Here is a 17,111-nt window from a genome sequence, read left to right on the forward strand (position 1 = left end):
TAGTGCTAACCACTATGCTACTGTGCTGCCCATATTATGACGTTTACTCTATAATTTTATAGATATTGTGGGTGAGAGAATTTTCCACCTAGTATATTTTCTGGATTCTCTTTTTCAATTACTTATGTCTTTCAGGTTTCCTCTTTTGTATAATGCATTGACCCTAATCAACGATGCAAGTGGCTGACAATGCTGTTAGGCCCTGCTAATGTAATTCTAGAAATGCCCATTAGATGGCGTGCTTAAGCATACTGGAGCAGACTATTCTGTGCCTAAGGGAGGACATGTCTTCACTGCATTGCTGTTATTTGCCCCCAAAGTTGGGTCCAAATCCAATACTTGACCTAAAATATCAAAGAAGTTCATCAGAATTGCTTTTAGCAATTCGTGTACATGAATAATACACCCTAATTTCCTCAATTTTAGTCATTTTATCAATCCTTCCCCACCCCCCCAAATGCATTTCTGCCGATGGTAATAGTCCTGCCTCCCAGTTTACGGAATCTCATATGTGATGTTCCTGCAGTCGCATTTTCTGAGAGACTTTTCAAATAATAACCAGGTTTTCAGGGAGCAGTAATTTTTCTGTTCTTTTTACTGACATTTTTAAGCATTTTAAAATTTAGTTCTTGGAGATCTGCACTGTCTCAATTGGATTTTTATGCAGAAGTCACATCAGACATTGAAAAGTTTGCGTTTGCACACTTCTGTAAACATGCTGTGGCTAATAATGTGCATGAGCAATGGCTAAATTAGTTGAAACTTCAATTTTCGTAATCAAAGAAGAAATTTAAGATGTGAATTCAGTACTTTCCTTTGGCCCAGATTGTCTATGCTAGTTTACTCCCATGTTACGTTTGATTGCATTCGAATGTGCAGGAAATTGGCATTCGGGATATGGGTTTCACGACTAAAGTTACTCTTGTTTGTGAAGCAATCTGTTTGGATTTTTCCCCCCAATGTTTAAGTGCTTTATAAATGCAAGTTGTTGTTCTAATATGTTGACCTCCAACAGCTAGACCAATACCACCTAATTTTATCTGTGGTTCAAATCAGTTCATTATATGGAGCATAAAAGTAACACAAAGAATGCTGGAACTCTGAAATAAAAATGAAAGATGATGGAAACACTCAAAGTCTGGCAGCAGACAAAGAGTCTCGAAAGTGATACATTGGCCCTTAACTTCCTCGCTACCCGGCATCAGATTTGGGGGATCCAAAGATACCCCAAAGATGCACTGGGGAATCCCTCGCGTAAGTTCCCAGGTAAGGGCTTACATTGCAATTTTCCTGAAGTACTAACTTCCACTGTTCCACTGGACGGTAACGCTGTACTGGTAACCATCCGACAAAGTGATTTACACCCCTCACTTCAGATGGTTCTGCCAGGGTTACACTAATAGCTGCTTAAAAAGTCATAAGAAATAAAACTACTCCTAATTACTGCCTAACTGCCCCCCCCCCCCCCCCCATACGATACGAATTAGGAGGACGGAGTGACTGGGCTCCTCGAGCCTGCTCTGCCATTCAATAAGACCATGGCTGATCTGATTGTGACCTCAGCTCCACATTCTTGCCTAACCCTGATAAACTTCCAACCCCTTGTAAATCGAGAATCTATGTAGCTCTGCCTTAAAAATATTCAAAGATTCTGTTTCCACTGTCTTTTGCGGAAGAGTTCCAAAGACTCACGACCCTTTGAGAGAAAAAACATTCTCCACATCTTCATCTTAAATGAGCGATATGTTTTAAAATAGTGACCCCAGTTCTAGATTCGCCAACAAGAGGAAATACCCTCTCCATATCCACCCTCACGATCTTAAGGGTTTTGATCAAGTTGCCTCTTACTCTTAACTCTATTGGATACAAACCTAAACTTTCTAACCTTTCATCATAAGATGACCCTCTCATAGAATCGTAGAATTTACAGTGTAGAAGGAGGCCACTCGGCCCATCAAGTCTGCACCGGCCCTTGGAAAGAGCACCCTACTTAAGCCCATGCCTATACCCGTAACCCACCTACCTCTTGGACACTAAGGGGCAATTTAGCATGGCTAATCCACTTAACTTGCACATCTTTGGACTGTGGAAGGAAACCAGAGCACCCGCAGGAAACCCACTCACACGGGGAAGAAGTGCAAACTCCATAGTCACCCGAGGCCAGCATTGAACCCGGGTCTCTGGAGCTGTGAGGTAGCAGTCCAACCACTGTGCCACTCTGCTGCCCAATTCCTGGTATTAGTTTAGTCAACATTCTTTGAGCTGTTTCTTTTTTTTTTAACAAACATTTTATTAAGGCATTCTAGAAACTATCTTGTCCTGTATCCCCTGCGGCGGTAGGAGCGGAAAGGTCAAGACCTGCTTCTCACAAAATCCCTCACCTGCAGATACCAAAACTCAGTCCCTCCGGCAATTCAAACTCCACTTCCAGATCCTCCAAACAGGGAAAGCTCCCATCAATAAACAAGCCCTCCAGCCTCTCAATCCCTGCTCTCTGCCACCTCTGAAACCCCCCCCCCCCCCCATCCATCCTCCCCGGTACAAACCGGTGATTACCACAAATTGGGAGCCCACACTGACGCTCCCCTCACTCCCATATGCTTCCGCCACTGCCCCCAAACTCTCAGGGCCGCCACTACCACTGGGCATGTGGCGTACTGGGCCGGCGAGAACGGCAGAGGAGCCGTTACCAATGCCCCCAAACTTGTGCTCTTACATGAGGCCGCCTCCACCCACACCCACACCGACCTCCTCCCCGACTACCCACTTCCTAATCATGGCTAAGTTTGCCGCCCAGTAGTAGTAGTTCCTAAAGTTCGGCAGTGCCAGCCCCACTCCAACAGCACTTTCTTTACTTGCGGGGTTTTACCTGCCCACACAAACCCAGAGATCACCATATTCACCCGCTTGAAAAAGTCCTTTGCCATGGATTTCATAGAATTTACAGTGCAGAAGGAGGCCATTCGGCCCATCGAGTCTACACCGGCTCTTGGAACGAGCACTCTACCCAAGCCCACACCTCCACCCTATCCACATAACCCAGCCACCCCACCCAACACTAAGGGCAATTTTGGACACTAAGGGGCAATTTAGCATGGCCAATCCACCTAACCTGCACATCTTTGGACTGTGGGAGGAAACCGGAGCACCCGGAGGAAACCCACGCACACACGGGGAGAATGTGCAGCCTCCGCACAGGCAGTGACCCAAGCCGGGAATCGAACCTGAGACCCTGGACCTGTGAAGCAATTGTGCTAACCACTATGCTACCAAGCTGCCCAAATTGGTATAATAATAGGGAGCCACTGGAAAACAAACAAAAATCTCGGGAGAACCGTCATTTTTACGGTCTGTACCCTCTCCACCAGTGACAACGGGAGCATGTCCCACCTCCGAAAGTCGTCCTTCATTTGTTCAACGGACCGGGCCAAATTTAATTCATGTAACTGCTCCCATCCCCCTGCCACCTGAATTCCCAAATATCGAAAACTCCCTCCCACCACTTTAAACTGCAGCTCCCCGTCTCCTCTCCTGCCCCCTCGCCTGGATCAGAAAAACCAAGCCAAGGCAAACAACAGTGGGGAGAGGGGACATCCCTGCCTTGTCCCCCGGTGTAGTCTAAAGTAGTCCGAACTCATCCGGTTCGTCCGTACACTCGCCACCGGTGCCTGGTACAGCAACCGAACCCAGTCAATGAAACCCTGCCCAAACCCAAACCCAAACCGTCCCTGGACCTCCCACAAATAATTCCATTCCAGCCGGTCAAAGGCTTTCTCCGCGTCCACAACGACTACCACCTCCGCACCCCCCTCAGAGGGCATCATGATTACATTCAGGAGCCTTCTAACATTGGCCGTTAGCTGCCTACCTTTGACAAACCCCGTCTGGTCTTGCCCTATCACCCCCGGAATCCTCTACCTCGAGGCCAGCAATTTGGCATCAACATTCAGTAGGGTGATAGGTCTGTATGACCCACATTGCTCTGGGTCTTTCTCCTGCTTCACCTTGCCTCATTAAATACCCACACCAGTAGCGGGCCCACCATCCCAGAAAACATCTTTTAAAAATTCCATTGGTTAGCCGTCTGGTCCCGGGGCCTTACCCGACAGCATGGCCTCCAATCCCTCTATTACTTCTACAATCCCGATCGGGGCTCCCAACTCCTCCACCAACCCTTCCTCCACATTCGGAAACTTCAACCCTTCCAAAAACTGCCTCATTCCTTCCAACCCAACTGCAGGTTCTCCTTGAACACCCCTTTCACCCCTGCTGGATCCAAGACCGTGTTCCCTCCTACGTCCTTCATACTTCCTATCTCCCTGGTCACCTCCCTTTTCCTGAGCTGATGTGCTAGCATCCTACTGGCCTTCTCACCATACTCGTATATCGCCCCTCTCGCCTTCCTCAAATGCCCCACCGCCTTACTGTGGATATCAAACCAAACTCCATCTGCAGCTTCTGCCACTCCTTCAACAACCCCGCCTCAGGGGCTTCAGAATATCTTCTGTCCACCTGGGGTATCTTCCTAACCAACCTATCCATCTCTGCCCGCCCCACCTTCTCCCTATGAGCCCGCATTCAAATACGCTCCCCCTAACCACTGCCTTCAGCGCCTCCCACACCATTGCTGCCGAAACTGTCCCAGTGTCATTTATCTCCATATCATTCTGGATGGCCTCCCTCACCCGCCCGCACACCCCCTCATCCGCTAACAGTCCTACATCCAATTTCCATTGCGGGCGCTGACCCCCCTCCTTGCTCACCTGTAAATCCACCCAGTGTGGGGCGTGGTCCACACAACAATCGCCGAATACTCGGCATCTACTACCCCCGCCAACAAAAGCCTGTTTAAAATGGAAACATCAATCCGGGAGTACACTTTGTGAACATGGGAGAAAAAAGAAAACTCCTTCGCTCTTGGCCATCCAAACCTCCACAGATCTCCCCCTCCCATCTGCTCCATAAACCCTTTTAGTTCCTCCACCGCAGCTAGCACCCTCCCTGTCCTTCGAACTCGACCGATGCAACCTCGGATCAATGATCGTATTAAAGTCCCTCCCTCCCCACATGATCAACCTGTGTGAATCCAGGTCCAGAATCTTCCCCAACACCTGCCTCATAAACTTCACGTCATCACAGTTTGGTGCATAAATATTCATCAATATTTATTGATGAATCCCCTCCAGCATCCCCTCCAGCTTCCCACTCGCCATTACATACCTACCCCCTGAGTCCGCCACTATATTCCGTACCTCAAATGACTCCCACTTATTGATCAAGATCGCAACCCCCCCTAGTTTTAGATTCAAGCCCCGAATGAAATACCTGCCCACCCCACCCCTTCTGCAGCCTAGTCTGATCCACTACCCTCAGGTGTGTCTCCTGCAGCATTGCCACATCCGCCTTCAAATGCGCAAACACGCAAGCCCTCTTGAGCGGCCCATTCAGCCCCCTCAAGTTCCATGTGATCAGCCAGGTCTGCGGCCCGTCCCTCCATCCCCCGTCCCCCCCCCCCCCCGGACGATCAACCATCACCCTTCTTAGGCCAACCTCCAGCCCGCGTCCCGGACCTCCTCAGGCCCGACCTCGAGTGTTCACCATCATCGACCTCCAATTTGTCTCCAAGCACCAGCCCCTCTCCTGTCAGCAGAACAATTCACCCCCCCCCCATAACAAAATAACATTCCCAACCCCCCTTAACAAACTGATCACCTGCTCGCTGGTACAAAAACAATACATACAAAACCCAAAGAGGAGAGAAATTTAGCTGCATAGGTACAGAGTTACAGCCGCCAAGTTCTATGTCCTCCATCACCTGCCAGTCTCTTGTCCTTAACAAAGTTCATCATCTCATCCGGCAATCCAAAATAAAGTTCTTGGCACTTCGTAAGTGACCCACAAACTAGCTGGGTACAACATGCCGAACTTCACCCCCTTCTTGAAGAGGGCCGATTTAACTTTATTGATGTTTGCCCTTCTTTTGGCCGGTTCCGCACCCAAATCCTGGTAAATGCTCAGCTCGTTACCTTCCCATTTGCAGCTCCTCGTCTGCCTGGCCCACCTCAAGATCTGTTCCTTGTCCAGGAACCGGTGCATTCGTACCACCACCGCCCTCGGCGGCTCATTCATCCGCAGCTTCCTCATAAGGGCTCTGTGCGCCCTGTCCACCTCTATGGGTCGAGCAAACGCACCTTCCCCCAGCAGCTACTCGAACATACGCGCCACATATGCCCATGCGTCCGGATCCTCGCTGCCCTCAAGGAGGCCAACGATCCTCAGGATCTGTCTGCGCGACCTGTTCTCCACATCCTCCACTTTCGCTTGCAGCCTTTTCTGGCAGTCCCTCATCAGCCCCATCTTCGCCACCATCGCAGTTAGCAGGTCCTCGTGCTCAGCCACCGCCTCTTCCACCTTCTGGATCCCTGGCCCTGGGCTTCCAATCTTTGCTCCACCCAGTCAATCCCCGTCTTAATCGGGTCCAGGTACTCTTGTCTTTGCTTTGGAAAGCTCTCCTGAAGGAATTCAACCAGCTGCTCCATTGACCACTGGGCCGACAATCCCAGTCCCTGAGCCTCCACCATGTATTCCTGTGCTGCAGACTCCACTCCCTTCTTTGCCCAACAATCTCTCCTTTTCAGACCACTTCTGGTCCACAAATCCATAAACTCATGGGAGATTCTGCTCCTCTACCTCACCAGTCTCCTATTTTACCAATCAAATCCCCCATAAGTTGGGGAAAAGGTCCCAAAGGTCCACCACGAGTGGGAGCCACCAAATAAGCGACCATCACTCCATGTCCGCCACCGGATGTCCTCTGAACTGTTTCTAACACATTTACAACTTTCCTTAGATAAAAAGACCAGCACTGTTCATAGTACTCCAGAAATGGTCTCACCAAACCCTGTACAATCGAAGCATAACCTCTCTACTCAATTCCCCTCATAAGAAACAACAACATTCTATTAGCTTTCCTAATTACCTGCTGTACCTGCACACTAGTTTGTGATGATTCATGCATTAGGACATCCGGATCCCTCTGCATCTCAGAGGTCTGCAATCCCTCACCATTCAGATCATGAGCTTTTTGTATTCTTCCTGCCAAAATGGACAATTTCACATATCCCTACATTTATACTCCATTTAGGATTTGGATTTGATTTATTGTCATGTGTACCGAGGTACATTAAAAGTACTGTTCTGCGTCCAGTCCAGACAGGTCATTACATACATGAAAAAACATAGGACATACAATAAATGCACAATGTAAATACATAGACACAGTCATTGGTTCAAGCATACGGAGTGTAGTATTACTCAGTAAGGATGATGTGTGGAGAGATAGGTAAGTCCATAAGAGGCTCATTCAGGAGTCTGGTAACCGAGGGGAAGAAGCTTTTTTGACCCTGTTAGTGCGTGTTCTCAGACTTTTGTAGCTCCTGCCCGATGGAAGAGGTTGGAAGAAAGAGTAACCGGAGTGGGAGGGGTCTTTGATTCTGCTGCCCGCTTTCCCAAGGTAGTGGGAGGTGTAGACAGAGTCAATGGATGGGAGGCGGTTTTGCGTGATGGACTGGTCTGTGTTCACGACTCTGTATTTATCAGATTTTTGTCCACCCATGCCACCTGTTTTTGTCTGTAGCCTCCTTATGTCTTTACAATTTACTTTCATGCCTACCCTTGTGTCATCAGCAAATTTAACAACCATACATTCAGTCAAATAATTTATATGAATTGTAAAAAGTTGAGGCCCCAGCATTCATCCCTGTAGTACACCACTCATCACATCAACCAGAAAAAGACCCATTTATGCCAACTCTCTGTTTCCTACAATCTGCAATCCATGCCAATATTTTACCCCCTACACCATGAACTTTTATTATCTGCAATAACCTGAGTGACACCTTATCAAATGCCTTCTGGAAATTTAAGTTTGTTGCATCCACTGGTTCCCCTTTATCCACAAAACGTGACTTCCTCAAAGAATTCCAATAACTTGATTAAACATGATTTCCCTTTTACAAAGTCATGTTGACTATGCCTGATTGCCGTGAAATTTTCCAAGTGACCTGCTATAATATCTTAAATAATGGTGCCTAACATTTTCCCTATTACAGATGTTAGGCTAACTGGCCTGTGGTAGCCTGCTTTATGTTGAATAAATGAGTTATATTTGATGTCTTCCAATCTGATGGAACCTTCCCCGAATCTAGGAAATTTTAGAAAATTGAAATCAATGTGACAACTATCTTATTTCAAGACTTATGGGTGAAGTCCATAGAGCTCACTGTCCTTATTTAACAGGACGAGTTTGAGTTTCCTGATATTTCACATAGAACTTACAGTGCAGAACATAAGAACTAGGAGCAGGAGTAGGCCATCTGGCCCCTCAAGCCTGCTCCACCATTCAATGAGATCATGGCTGATCTTTTGTGGACGCAGCTCCACTTTCCGGCCCGAACACCATAACCCTTAATCCCTTTATTCTTCAAAAAACTATCTATCTTTATCTTAAAAACATTTAATGAAGGAGCCTCTACTGCTTCACTGGGCAAGGAATTCCATAGATTCACAACCCTTTGGGTGAAGAAGTTCCTCCTAAACTCAGTCCTAAATCTACTTCCCCTTATTTTGAGGCTATGCCCCCCTAGTTCTGCTTTCACCCGCCAGTGGAAACAACCTGCCCGCATCTATTCTATCTATTCCCTTCATAATCTTATATGTTTCTATAAGATCCCCCCTCATCCTTCTAAATTCCAACAAGTACAGTCCCAGTCTACTCAACCTCTCCTCGTAATCCAACCCCTTCAGCTCTGGGATTAACCTAGTGAATCTCCTCTGCACACCCTCCAGTGCCAGTACGTCCTTTCTCAAGTAAGGAGACCAAAACTGAACACAATACTCCAGGTGTGGCCTCACTAACACCGTATACAATTGCAGCATAACCTTCCTAGTCTTAAACTCCATCCCTCTAGCAATGAAGGACAAAATTCCATTTGCCTTCTTAATCACCTGTTGCACCTTTAAACCAACTTTTTGCGACTCATGCACTAGCACACCCAGGTCTCTCTGCACAGCAGCATGTTTTAATATTTTATCATTTAAATAATAATCCCTTTTGCTGTTATTCCTACCAAAATGGATAACCTCACATTTGTCAACATTGTATTCTATCTGCCAGACCCTAGCCCATTCACTTAGCCTATCCAAATACCTCTGCAGACTTCCAGTGTCCTCTGCACTTTTTGCTTTACCACTTATCTTAGTGTTGTCTGCAAACTTGGACACATTGCCCTTGGTCCCCAACTTCAAATCATCTATGTAAATTGTGAACAGTTGTGGGCCCAACACTGATCCCTGAGGGACACCACTAGCTACTGATTGCCAACCAGAGAAACACCCATTAATCCCCACTCTTTGATTTCTATTAATTAACCAATCCTCTATCCATGCTACTACTTTCCCCTTAATGCCATGCATCTTTATCTTATGCAGCAACCTTTTGTGTGGCACCTTGTCAAAGGCTTTCTGGAAATCCAGATATATCACATCCATTGCCTCCCCGTTATCTACCGCACTGTTAATGTCCTCCAAAAATGCCACTAAATTAGTTAGGCACGACCTGCCCTTTATGAACCCATGCTGCGTCTGCCCAATGGGACAATTTCCATCCAGATGCCTCGCTATTTCTTCCTTGATGATAGATTCCAGCATCTTCCCTACTACCGAAGATAAGCTCACTGGCCTATAATTACCCGCTTTATGCCGACCTCCTTTTTTAAACAGTGGTGGCACGTTTGCTAATTTCCAATCCGCCGGGACCACCCCAGAGTCTAGTGAATTTTGGTAAATTATCACTAGTGCATTTGCAATTTCCCTAGCCATCTCTTTTAGCACTCTGGCATGCATTCCATCAGGTCCAGGAGACTTGTCTACCTTTAGCCCCATTAGCTTGCCCATCACTACCTTCTTGGTGACAACAATCCTCTCAAGGTCCTCACCTGTCATAGCCTCATTTCCATCAGTCACTGGCATGTTGTTTGTGTCTTCCACTGTGAAGACCGACCCAAAAAACCTGTTCAGTTCCTCAGCCATTTCCTCATCTCCCATTATAAAATCTCCCTTCTCATCCTCTAAAGGACCAATATTTACCTTAGCCACTCTTTTTTGTTTTATATATTTGTAGAAACTTTTACTATCTGTTTTTATATTCTGAGCAAGTTTACTCTCTTAATCGATATTACTCTTCTTTATAGCTTTTTTAGTAGCTTTCTGTTGCCCCCCTAAAGGTTTCCCAGTCCTCTAGTCTCCCACTAATCTTTGCCATTTTGTATGCTTTTTCCTTCAATTTGATACTCTCCCTTATTTCCTTAGATATCCACGGTCGATTTTCCCTCTTTCTACCGTCCTTCCTTTTTGTTGGTATAAACCTTTGCTGAGCACTGTGAAAAATCACTTGGAAGGTTCTCCACTGTTCCTCAACTGTTTCACCATAAAGTCTTTGCTCCCAGTCTACCTTAGCTAGTTCTTCTCTCATCCCATTGTAATCTCCTTTGTTTAAGCACAGAACACTAGTGCTAGATTTTACCTTCTCACCCTCCATCTGTATTTTAAATTCCACCATATTGTGATCGCTCCTTCCGAGAGGATCCCTAACTATGAGATCCTGAATCAATCCTGTCTCATTACACAGGACCAGATCTAGGACCGCTTGTTCCCTCGTAGGTTCCACTACATACTGTTCTAGGAAACTATCGCGGATACATTCTATAAACTCCTCCTCAAGGCTGCCTTGACCGACCTGGTTAAACCAATTGACATGTAGATTAAAATCCCCCATGATAACTGCTGTACCATTTCTACATGCATCAGTTATTTCTTTGTTTATTGCCTGCCCCACCATAATGTTACTATTTGGTGGCCTATAGACTACTCCTATCAGTGACTTTTTTGCCTTACTATTCCTGATTTCCACCCAAATGGATTCAACCTTATCCTCCATAGCACCGATGTCATCCCTTACTGTTGCCCGGATGACATCCTTAAATAACAGAGCTACACCACCTCCCTTACCATCCACTCTGTCCTTCCGAATAGTTGATACCCTCGGATATTTAACTCCCAGTCGTGACCATCCTTTTACCATGTTTCAGTAATGGCCACTAAATCATAGTCATTCACGATGATTTGCGCCATCAACTCATTTACCTTATTCCGAATACTACGAGCATTCAGGTAAAGTACACTTATGTTGGCTTTTTTACCTCTGTTCTGAATCTTAACACCTCGATCAGTAACTTTTCCGGAGTTATATTTCCTCTTAACCTTTCTCCTAATTTTCCTTGTCGTTGAACCCATATCTTCATGTAACAACCTGCCGCGTCGCTTACCATTAATGTTTTCACTTACCGTTTTATTCCGATTAGTATTCCTGGTCCTATTCACTGAGCTCCTCTCAGTCACTGTACCTTGTACTGTCGCCCTTTTTGATTTTTGACTATGGCTTCTCTGCCTTACACTTTCCCCCTTACTGCCTTTTGTTTCTGTCCCTGTTTTGCTACCTTACAACTTCCTGCATCGGTTCCCATCCCCCTGCCACATTAGTTTAAACTCTTCCCCAACAGCTCTAGCAAACACCCCCCCTAGGACATCGGTTCCAGTCCCGCCCAGGTGCAGACCGTCTGGTTTGTACGGGTCCCACCTCCCCCAGAACCGGTTCCAATGTCCCAGGAATTTGAATCCCTCCCTCTTGCACCATCTCTCGAGCCACGCATTCATCTTCTCTAACCTGACATTCCTACTCTGACTAGCTCATGGCACTGGTAGCAATCCTGAGATTACTACATTTGAGGTCCTACTTTTTAGTTTAACTCCTAACTCCCTAAATTCAGCTTTTAGGACCTCGTCCCGTTTTTTTACCTATATCGTTGGTGCCTATGTGCACCACGACAGCTGGCTGTTCACCCTCCCACCCCAGAATGTCCTGCAGCCGCTCCGAGACATCCTTGACCCCTGCACCAGGGAGGCAACATACCATCCTGGAGTCTTGATTGCGTCTGCAGAACCGCCTGTCTATTCCCCTAACAATTGAGTCCCCTATCACTATAGCCCTGCCATTCTTCTTCCTGCCCAGCTGCGCTGCAGAGCCAGCCACGGTGCCATGAACCTGGCTGCTGCTGCCTCCCCCTGGTGAGCCATCTCCCTCAACAGTAACCAAAGCGGTATATCTGTTTTGCAGGGAGATGACCGCAGAGGACACCTGCACTGCCTTCCTACTCTTGCTCTGTCTTTTGGTCACCCATTTTCTATCTCCCTCAGTACCTTTAACCTGCGGTGTGACCAACTCGCTAAACGTGCTATCCACGACATCCTCAGCGTCGCAGATGCTCCAAAGTGAGTCCATCCGCAGCTCCAGAGCCGTCAAGCGGTCTAACAGGAGCTGCAGCTGGACACACTTCTTGCACGTGAAGGAGCCAGGGACAGTGGACGTGTCCCTGAGCTCCCACATCGCACACGAGGAGCATGACACGGGTCTGAGATCTCCTGCCATGTCTTAAACCTTCGGTTAACTTCAACAATTACAATTTCCCCCCAAAAATAAATAAATAAACAACAAAGAAAAAAATAAATACATATACCAATGAAAAGAAACAGAAAAACAGAAACACTACTTACCAGTCACTTACCAAGGATAAAAAGCACTCCCTCCCCACCCAGCTTCGAATTCCCACCTAGATTCAAATTCCCAAACTCACTCTTGGTTCTGTCTCACTCTGGCTGTGTCTTCTCTGGCTCACTGGGAGTGAGTTTACAAGTTGCTCTTTTTAAACCATTTGGCCCATCAAATCTGCACTGGCCCTTGGAAAGAGCACCCCACTTAAGCCCACACTTCTAACCTATCCCAGTAACCCCACCTAACCTGTTTTGGACACTAGGGCAATTTAGCATGGCCAATCCACCTAACCTGCACATCTTTGGACTGTGGGAAGAAACCGGAGCACCCGGGGGAAACCCACGCAGATTCGGGGAGAACGTGCAGACTCCGCACAGACAGTGACCCAAACCGGGAATTGAACCTGGGACCCTGGAGCTGTGAAGCAACTGTGCTAACCAGTTCACCGGCCCTCAGACCCAACAATTTGCTCAATACCACATACTTCTCTGGTGATTGTAATTTTCCGAATTTCTTCCCTCCCTTCCATTCCCTGATTTACAGCTATTTCTGGGATGTTACTTGGGTCCTCATTAGTGCAGATCAATGCAAACTATTTGTTTTCCATGGCCCTGTTTTCGGTTGTCAATTCCCCAGATTCATTTTCTATAGGACAGCACTCCCTTTGTTAACTATCTTATATCGAGATCTATAGAAACTCTTACTACCAGTTTTTATATTAATATCTAGCTTTCTCTCATATTCTAGTTTTTCTGTCTTTATCAGTGTTTTGTCATTCTTTGATATTCTTTCCAATCTTCTGACCTGCCAACATAACGGGCTACAAAGCGAAGTCAAACAGTATCTCTGGCAGCAGCGCACCCCTCCCCGATGAACTCAATGTATTCTATGCTCGGTTCGAGCGGGTAACCAACAATCCGCTGTCGAGTGCCCCAGCAGCCCATAATTCACCCATACCCACCATCACAGCTTCCAAAGTCAGATTGGCCTTCCTGAAAGTGAACCCTCGGAAGGCGACGGGCCCGGACGGGATCCCTGGTCGTGTACTCAGAGCCTGCGCAGATACAGGAGGGAGATAGAGAACCTAGTGGAGTGGTGTAGCGACAACAATCTCTCCCTCAATGCCAGCAAAACTAAAGAGCTGGTAATTGACTTCAGGAAGCAAAGTACTGTACACGCCCCTGTCAGCATCAACGGGGCCGAGGTGGAGATGGTTAGCAGTTTCAAATTCCTAGGGGTACACATCTCCAAAACTCTGTCCTGGTCCACCCACGTCGACGCCACCACCAAGAAAGCACAACAGCGCCTATACTTCCTCAGGAAACTAAGGAAATTCGGCATGTCCACATTAACCCTTCCCAACTTTTACAGATGCACCATAGAAAGCATCCTATCGGGTTGCATCACAGCCTGGTATGGCAACTGCTCGGCCCAGGACCGCAAGAAACTTCAGAGAGTCGTGAACACCGCCCAGTCCATCACACGAACCTGCCTCCCATCCATTGACTCCATCTACACCTCCCGCTGCCTGGGGAAAGTGGGCAGGATAATCAAAGATCCCTCCCACCCGGCTTACTCACCCCTCCAACTTCTTCCATCGGGCAGGAGATACAGAAGTCTGAGAACAAGCACGAACAGACTCAAAAACAGCTTCTTCCCCACTGTCACCAGACTCCTAAATGACCCTCTTATGGACTGACCTCATTAACACTACACCCCTGTATGCTTCATCCGTGCCAGTGCTTATGTAGTTACATTGTATATGTTGTGTTGCCCTATTATGTATTTTCTTTTGTTCCCTTTTCTTCTCATGTACTTAATCATCTGTTGATCTGCTCGCAGAAAAATACTTTTTACTGTACCTCGGTACACGTGACAATAAACAGATCCAATCCAATCCAATCTGGAGATTCCTGTCAAAATTGGGATGGTTGATAATCCTAGCCCTGGAAGAAATAAGTGTTTGGGTGTTGAGAAGCAGTATGAGCAGTGGACATGTTTTGAAAACCTGCCTGCGGACTGCTGCATTATTCCATGATTGAGGACCATAAAAAAGGAACTATTTTTAGTGGGCTGGGACAAGTAGCTTGAATTTTGCCTCGGCTTTAATTTTCCTTCCCTTTCAGGACTAGGCTGGAACAGAATGAGTGCCGAAGCAGCAGATCGTGAGGCAGTGACCTCTAGCCGACCCTCCACACCGCCTCAGACAATTTGGTTTGAGTTCTTGTTGGATGAAGGAATGCTCGAAAAGCATTTGCAGAAGTCTTATCCTGGTATGTTCAGGCCTCCTGCCTCAAAGATTTTGCCAGGCAATTTACGACTCCTACTTGCAGAGAGCAAGTGTTCCAGTAATTGCTGTCATTTTCTTGTGTTAGTCATAAAGTGCTGTTACTGCAGTCATGCTGCCAATAATATGACTGTCATTGTGTCTTTCTTTTAATAAATTAAACAGGAAACAACATCTGAGCTGCTCAGCAGTAATATATTACAAGAAAGAAAACGCGCAAAATAAACTCCCATCTTTTAATTAAATCTTTTGGTAGCTTTTGGGGAAAACAAATTGCAAACGGTTAGTGACTTAGCAGAAAACACAACCTATGATTGCAGTAAACATTGTCTAAAATTTTTTACTATTTTTTTTCTCCATTGATGACTTTGGATATCAATTTCCCCTAATTTCTTCTTTAATTTGAATTGTAAACTGAAATCATTGCCCGCAATAGGTGTCTGCAAGCCCTCAAAACTATGTTCAGGGCTTTTAGTTTGTTGCTTCTTGAGCGAGTCGTGCATTGCCCATGTTGTGAGTCATCAAATTCTGAATCTCTAATAAAACTCAGTTCAGAAGGCACGTAAATATTTAAGATTCTCCCACTCTAGTCCTCATCACGGAATGTAATATATTTGTGTAAAGACTCCATTTGGCCATTAAGATGCCATTAAGCTTTAGAAACTAGAGAATGGTAGCCTTGTTGCTGTGTTTACTGATCTAAGCTGGGTCTCCATTTGGATTCGAACAATTGGTTTCTATATCCCCCAGGCTACAGAGGAAAAGTTAACTCAGCCAGAATTTCTGCACCTGAATTCTATTCAATGCTTGCTGATGGATTGTGCCTGCATTTAGATTTCCGAGCGAGGGCAGGATTAGACTTGGATGGTTATACCATCTGTGATTGGTACATTGACATTGTCCATGGACAAACGTGCAGAATGGCCTTTGGGCAAGGCAATGCAGGGCTACTAGTATATGCAGCCCCAGCAATAGTCTGAGCAATCCTGAGAGGAAAGGAAAAGAGCAGAGATTCTATGTACAGCTAGTGCAGATAGTTGATACAATGCAGAATGCCTTACAAGCTTCTCTCTTGTGCTTCATTTAATATACAGTGTTGACGCCTATAATTGCCTCAATTTGGCAGCTGCCTGATAGCACCAGAGATTTCAAGGCACACCTAAAAATGTGTCTTAAGTGGTGTCTTAATAGCAACATGAAGATTAGTGTAAAGGGGACTGGCTAACATTAATCTAATCTGTTCCTAAGACGAGCAGTGGAGTTTTCCCCTCAATGGCTTGTATGGGTCTCGAGATTGAGAGAAGTATGGCAGCCAGGAACAAAATGTGTATTTTTCTGTTTTGTGACTTGGAATTTAGCTTGAGCATACCCTGGAGCATACCCTGAAGTCCTCAAACCTCTAGACTCTATTTTAAGTAGCAATTCTGTGTTACAAGTCTAACACAACAATAGCTTGCACTTTTAGCCCCTTTAATGTAGAAAACATCCCAAGGCGGCAGTGTAGGTTAAAGTGGCAGGTAAACAGGACTCATTACAGTACAGGACAGCTGGAGAATTTTGGATGTGCATTTATAGGGCATGGGTGATTGACCTAGAAAACAATAAAATAGTCGAGTCTGGAGTTGACAAAGACCAGGATGAAAGAGAATTTCAGCTACTGATGCTTGCGTTTGGAGAAGCAAAAGAGTGATAAGGTTATAGAGGCGGTTAGCTAGTCTTCATAAGTGGGATGATATGGGGTCAAAGTTGAATGAGATGCTGAGAATAATGAGAATAAACACTGTCTGCCAGAACCAGAGTCCGTGTCTGGGTGGAGGTGGAATTGGTAGCAATGTACAAAATTTTAGGCAACAGCCAAAAACAAGAACCAGTCATCTTTATATTTAGCTTGTTGAAATTACAGCTTATCCAAGACTGGATGTCAGACAGCAGTCTAAAAACATGGCAACAGGAAAGATCGTGAGAGATGATGTCAGATAAAGCTGGGTGCCATTGGCCTACCAGTGAAAGTTGATCTAATATTTTTGCATGGCGTGAAGGAGCAGCATGTAGATTAGGAAGGAAGAGAGACACAGAGAGATCCTTGGGATCACCAAAAGTAATGGAGGATAAATCATTGTTTGAGATGCTCTGCCTATGATTGCATTTGTAAGAGTG

The 17,111-nt window shown here is 46.1% G+C and overlaps 1 protein-coding gene across 5 annotated transcripts in view; it reads left to right on the forward strand.

Moving 5' to 3' along the window:
• ints8 (integrator complex subunit 8) overlaps positions 1-17,111 on the forward strand; it is a 173,299-nt gene that overhangs the window by 18,498 nt on the left and 137,690 nt on the right. For all 5 annotated transcript variants that reach the window (XM_072468061.1, XM_072468062.1, XM_072468063.1 and 2 more), the window contains exon 2: positions 14,794-14,940. In XM_072468061.1, the coding sequence (XP_072324162.1) occupies positions 14,811-14,940 (130 nt within the window). In that variant the 5' untranslated portion in view covers positions 14,794-14,810. The remainder of the gene's footprint in view (positions 1-14,793; positions 14,941-17,111) is intronic.

Source organism: Scyliorhinus torazame, chromosome 11 (assembly GCF_047496885.1).
Source record: "Scyliorhinus torazame isolate Kashiwa2021f chromosome 11, sScyTor2.1, whole genome shotgun sequence".
Taxonomy (NCBI): Eukaryota; Metazoa; Chordata; class Chondrichthyes; order Carcharhiniformes; family Scyliorhinidae; genus Scyliorhinus; species Scyliorhinus torazame.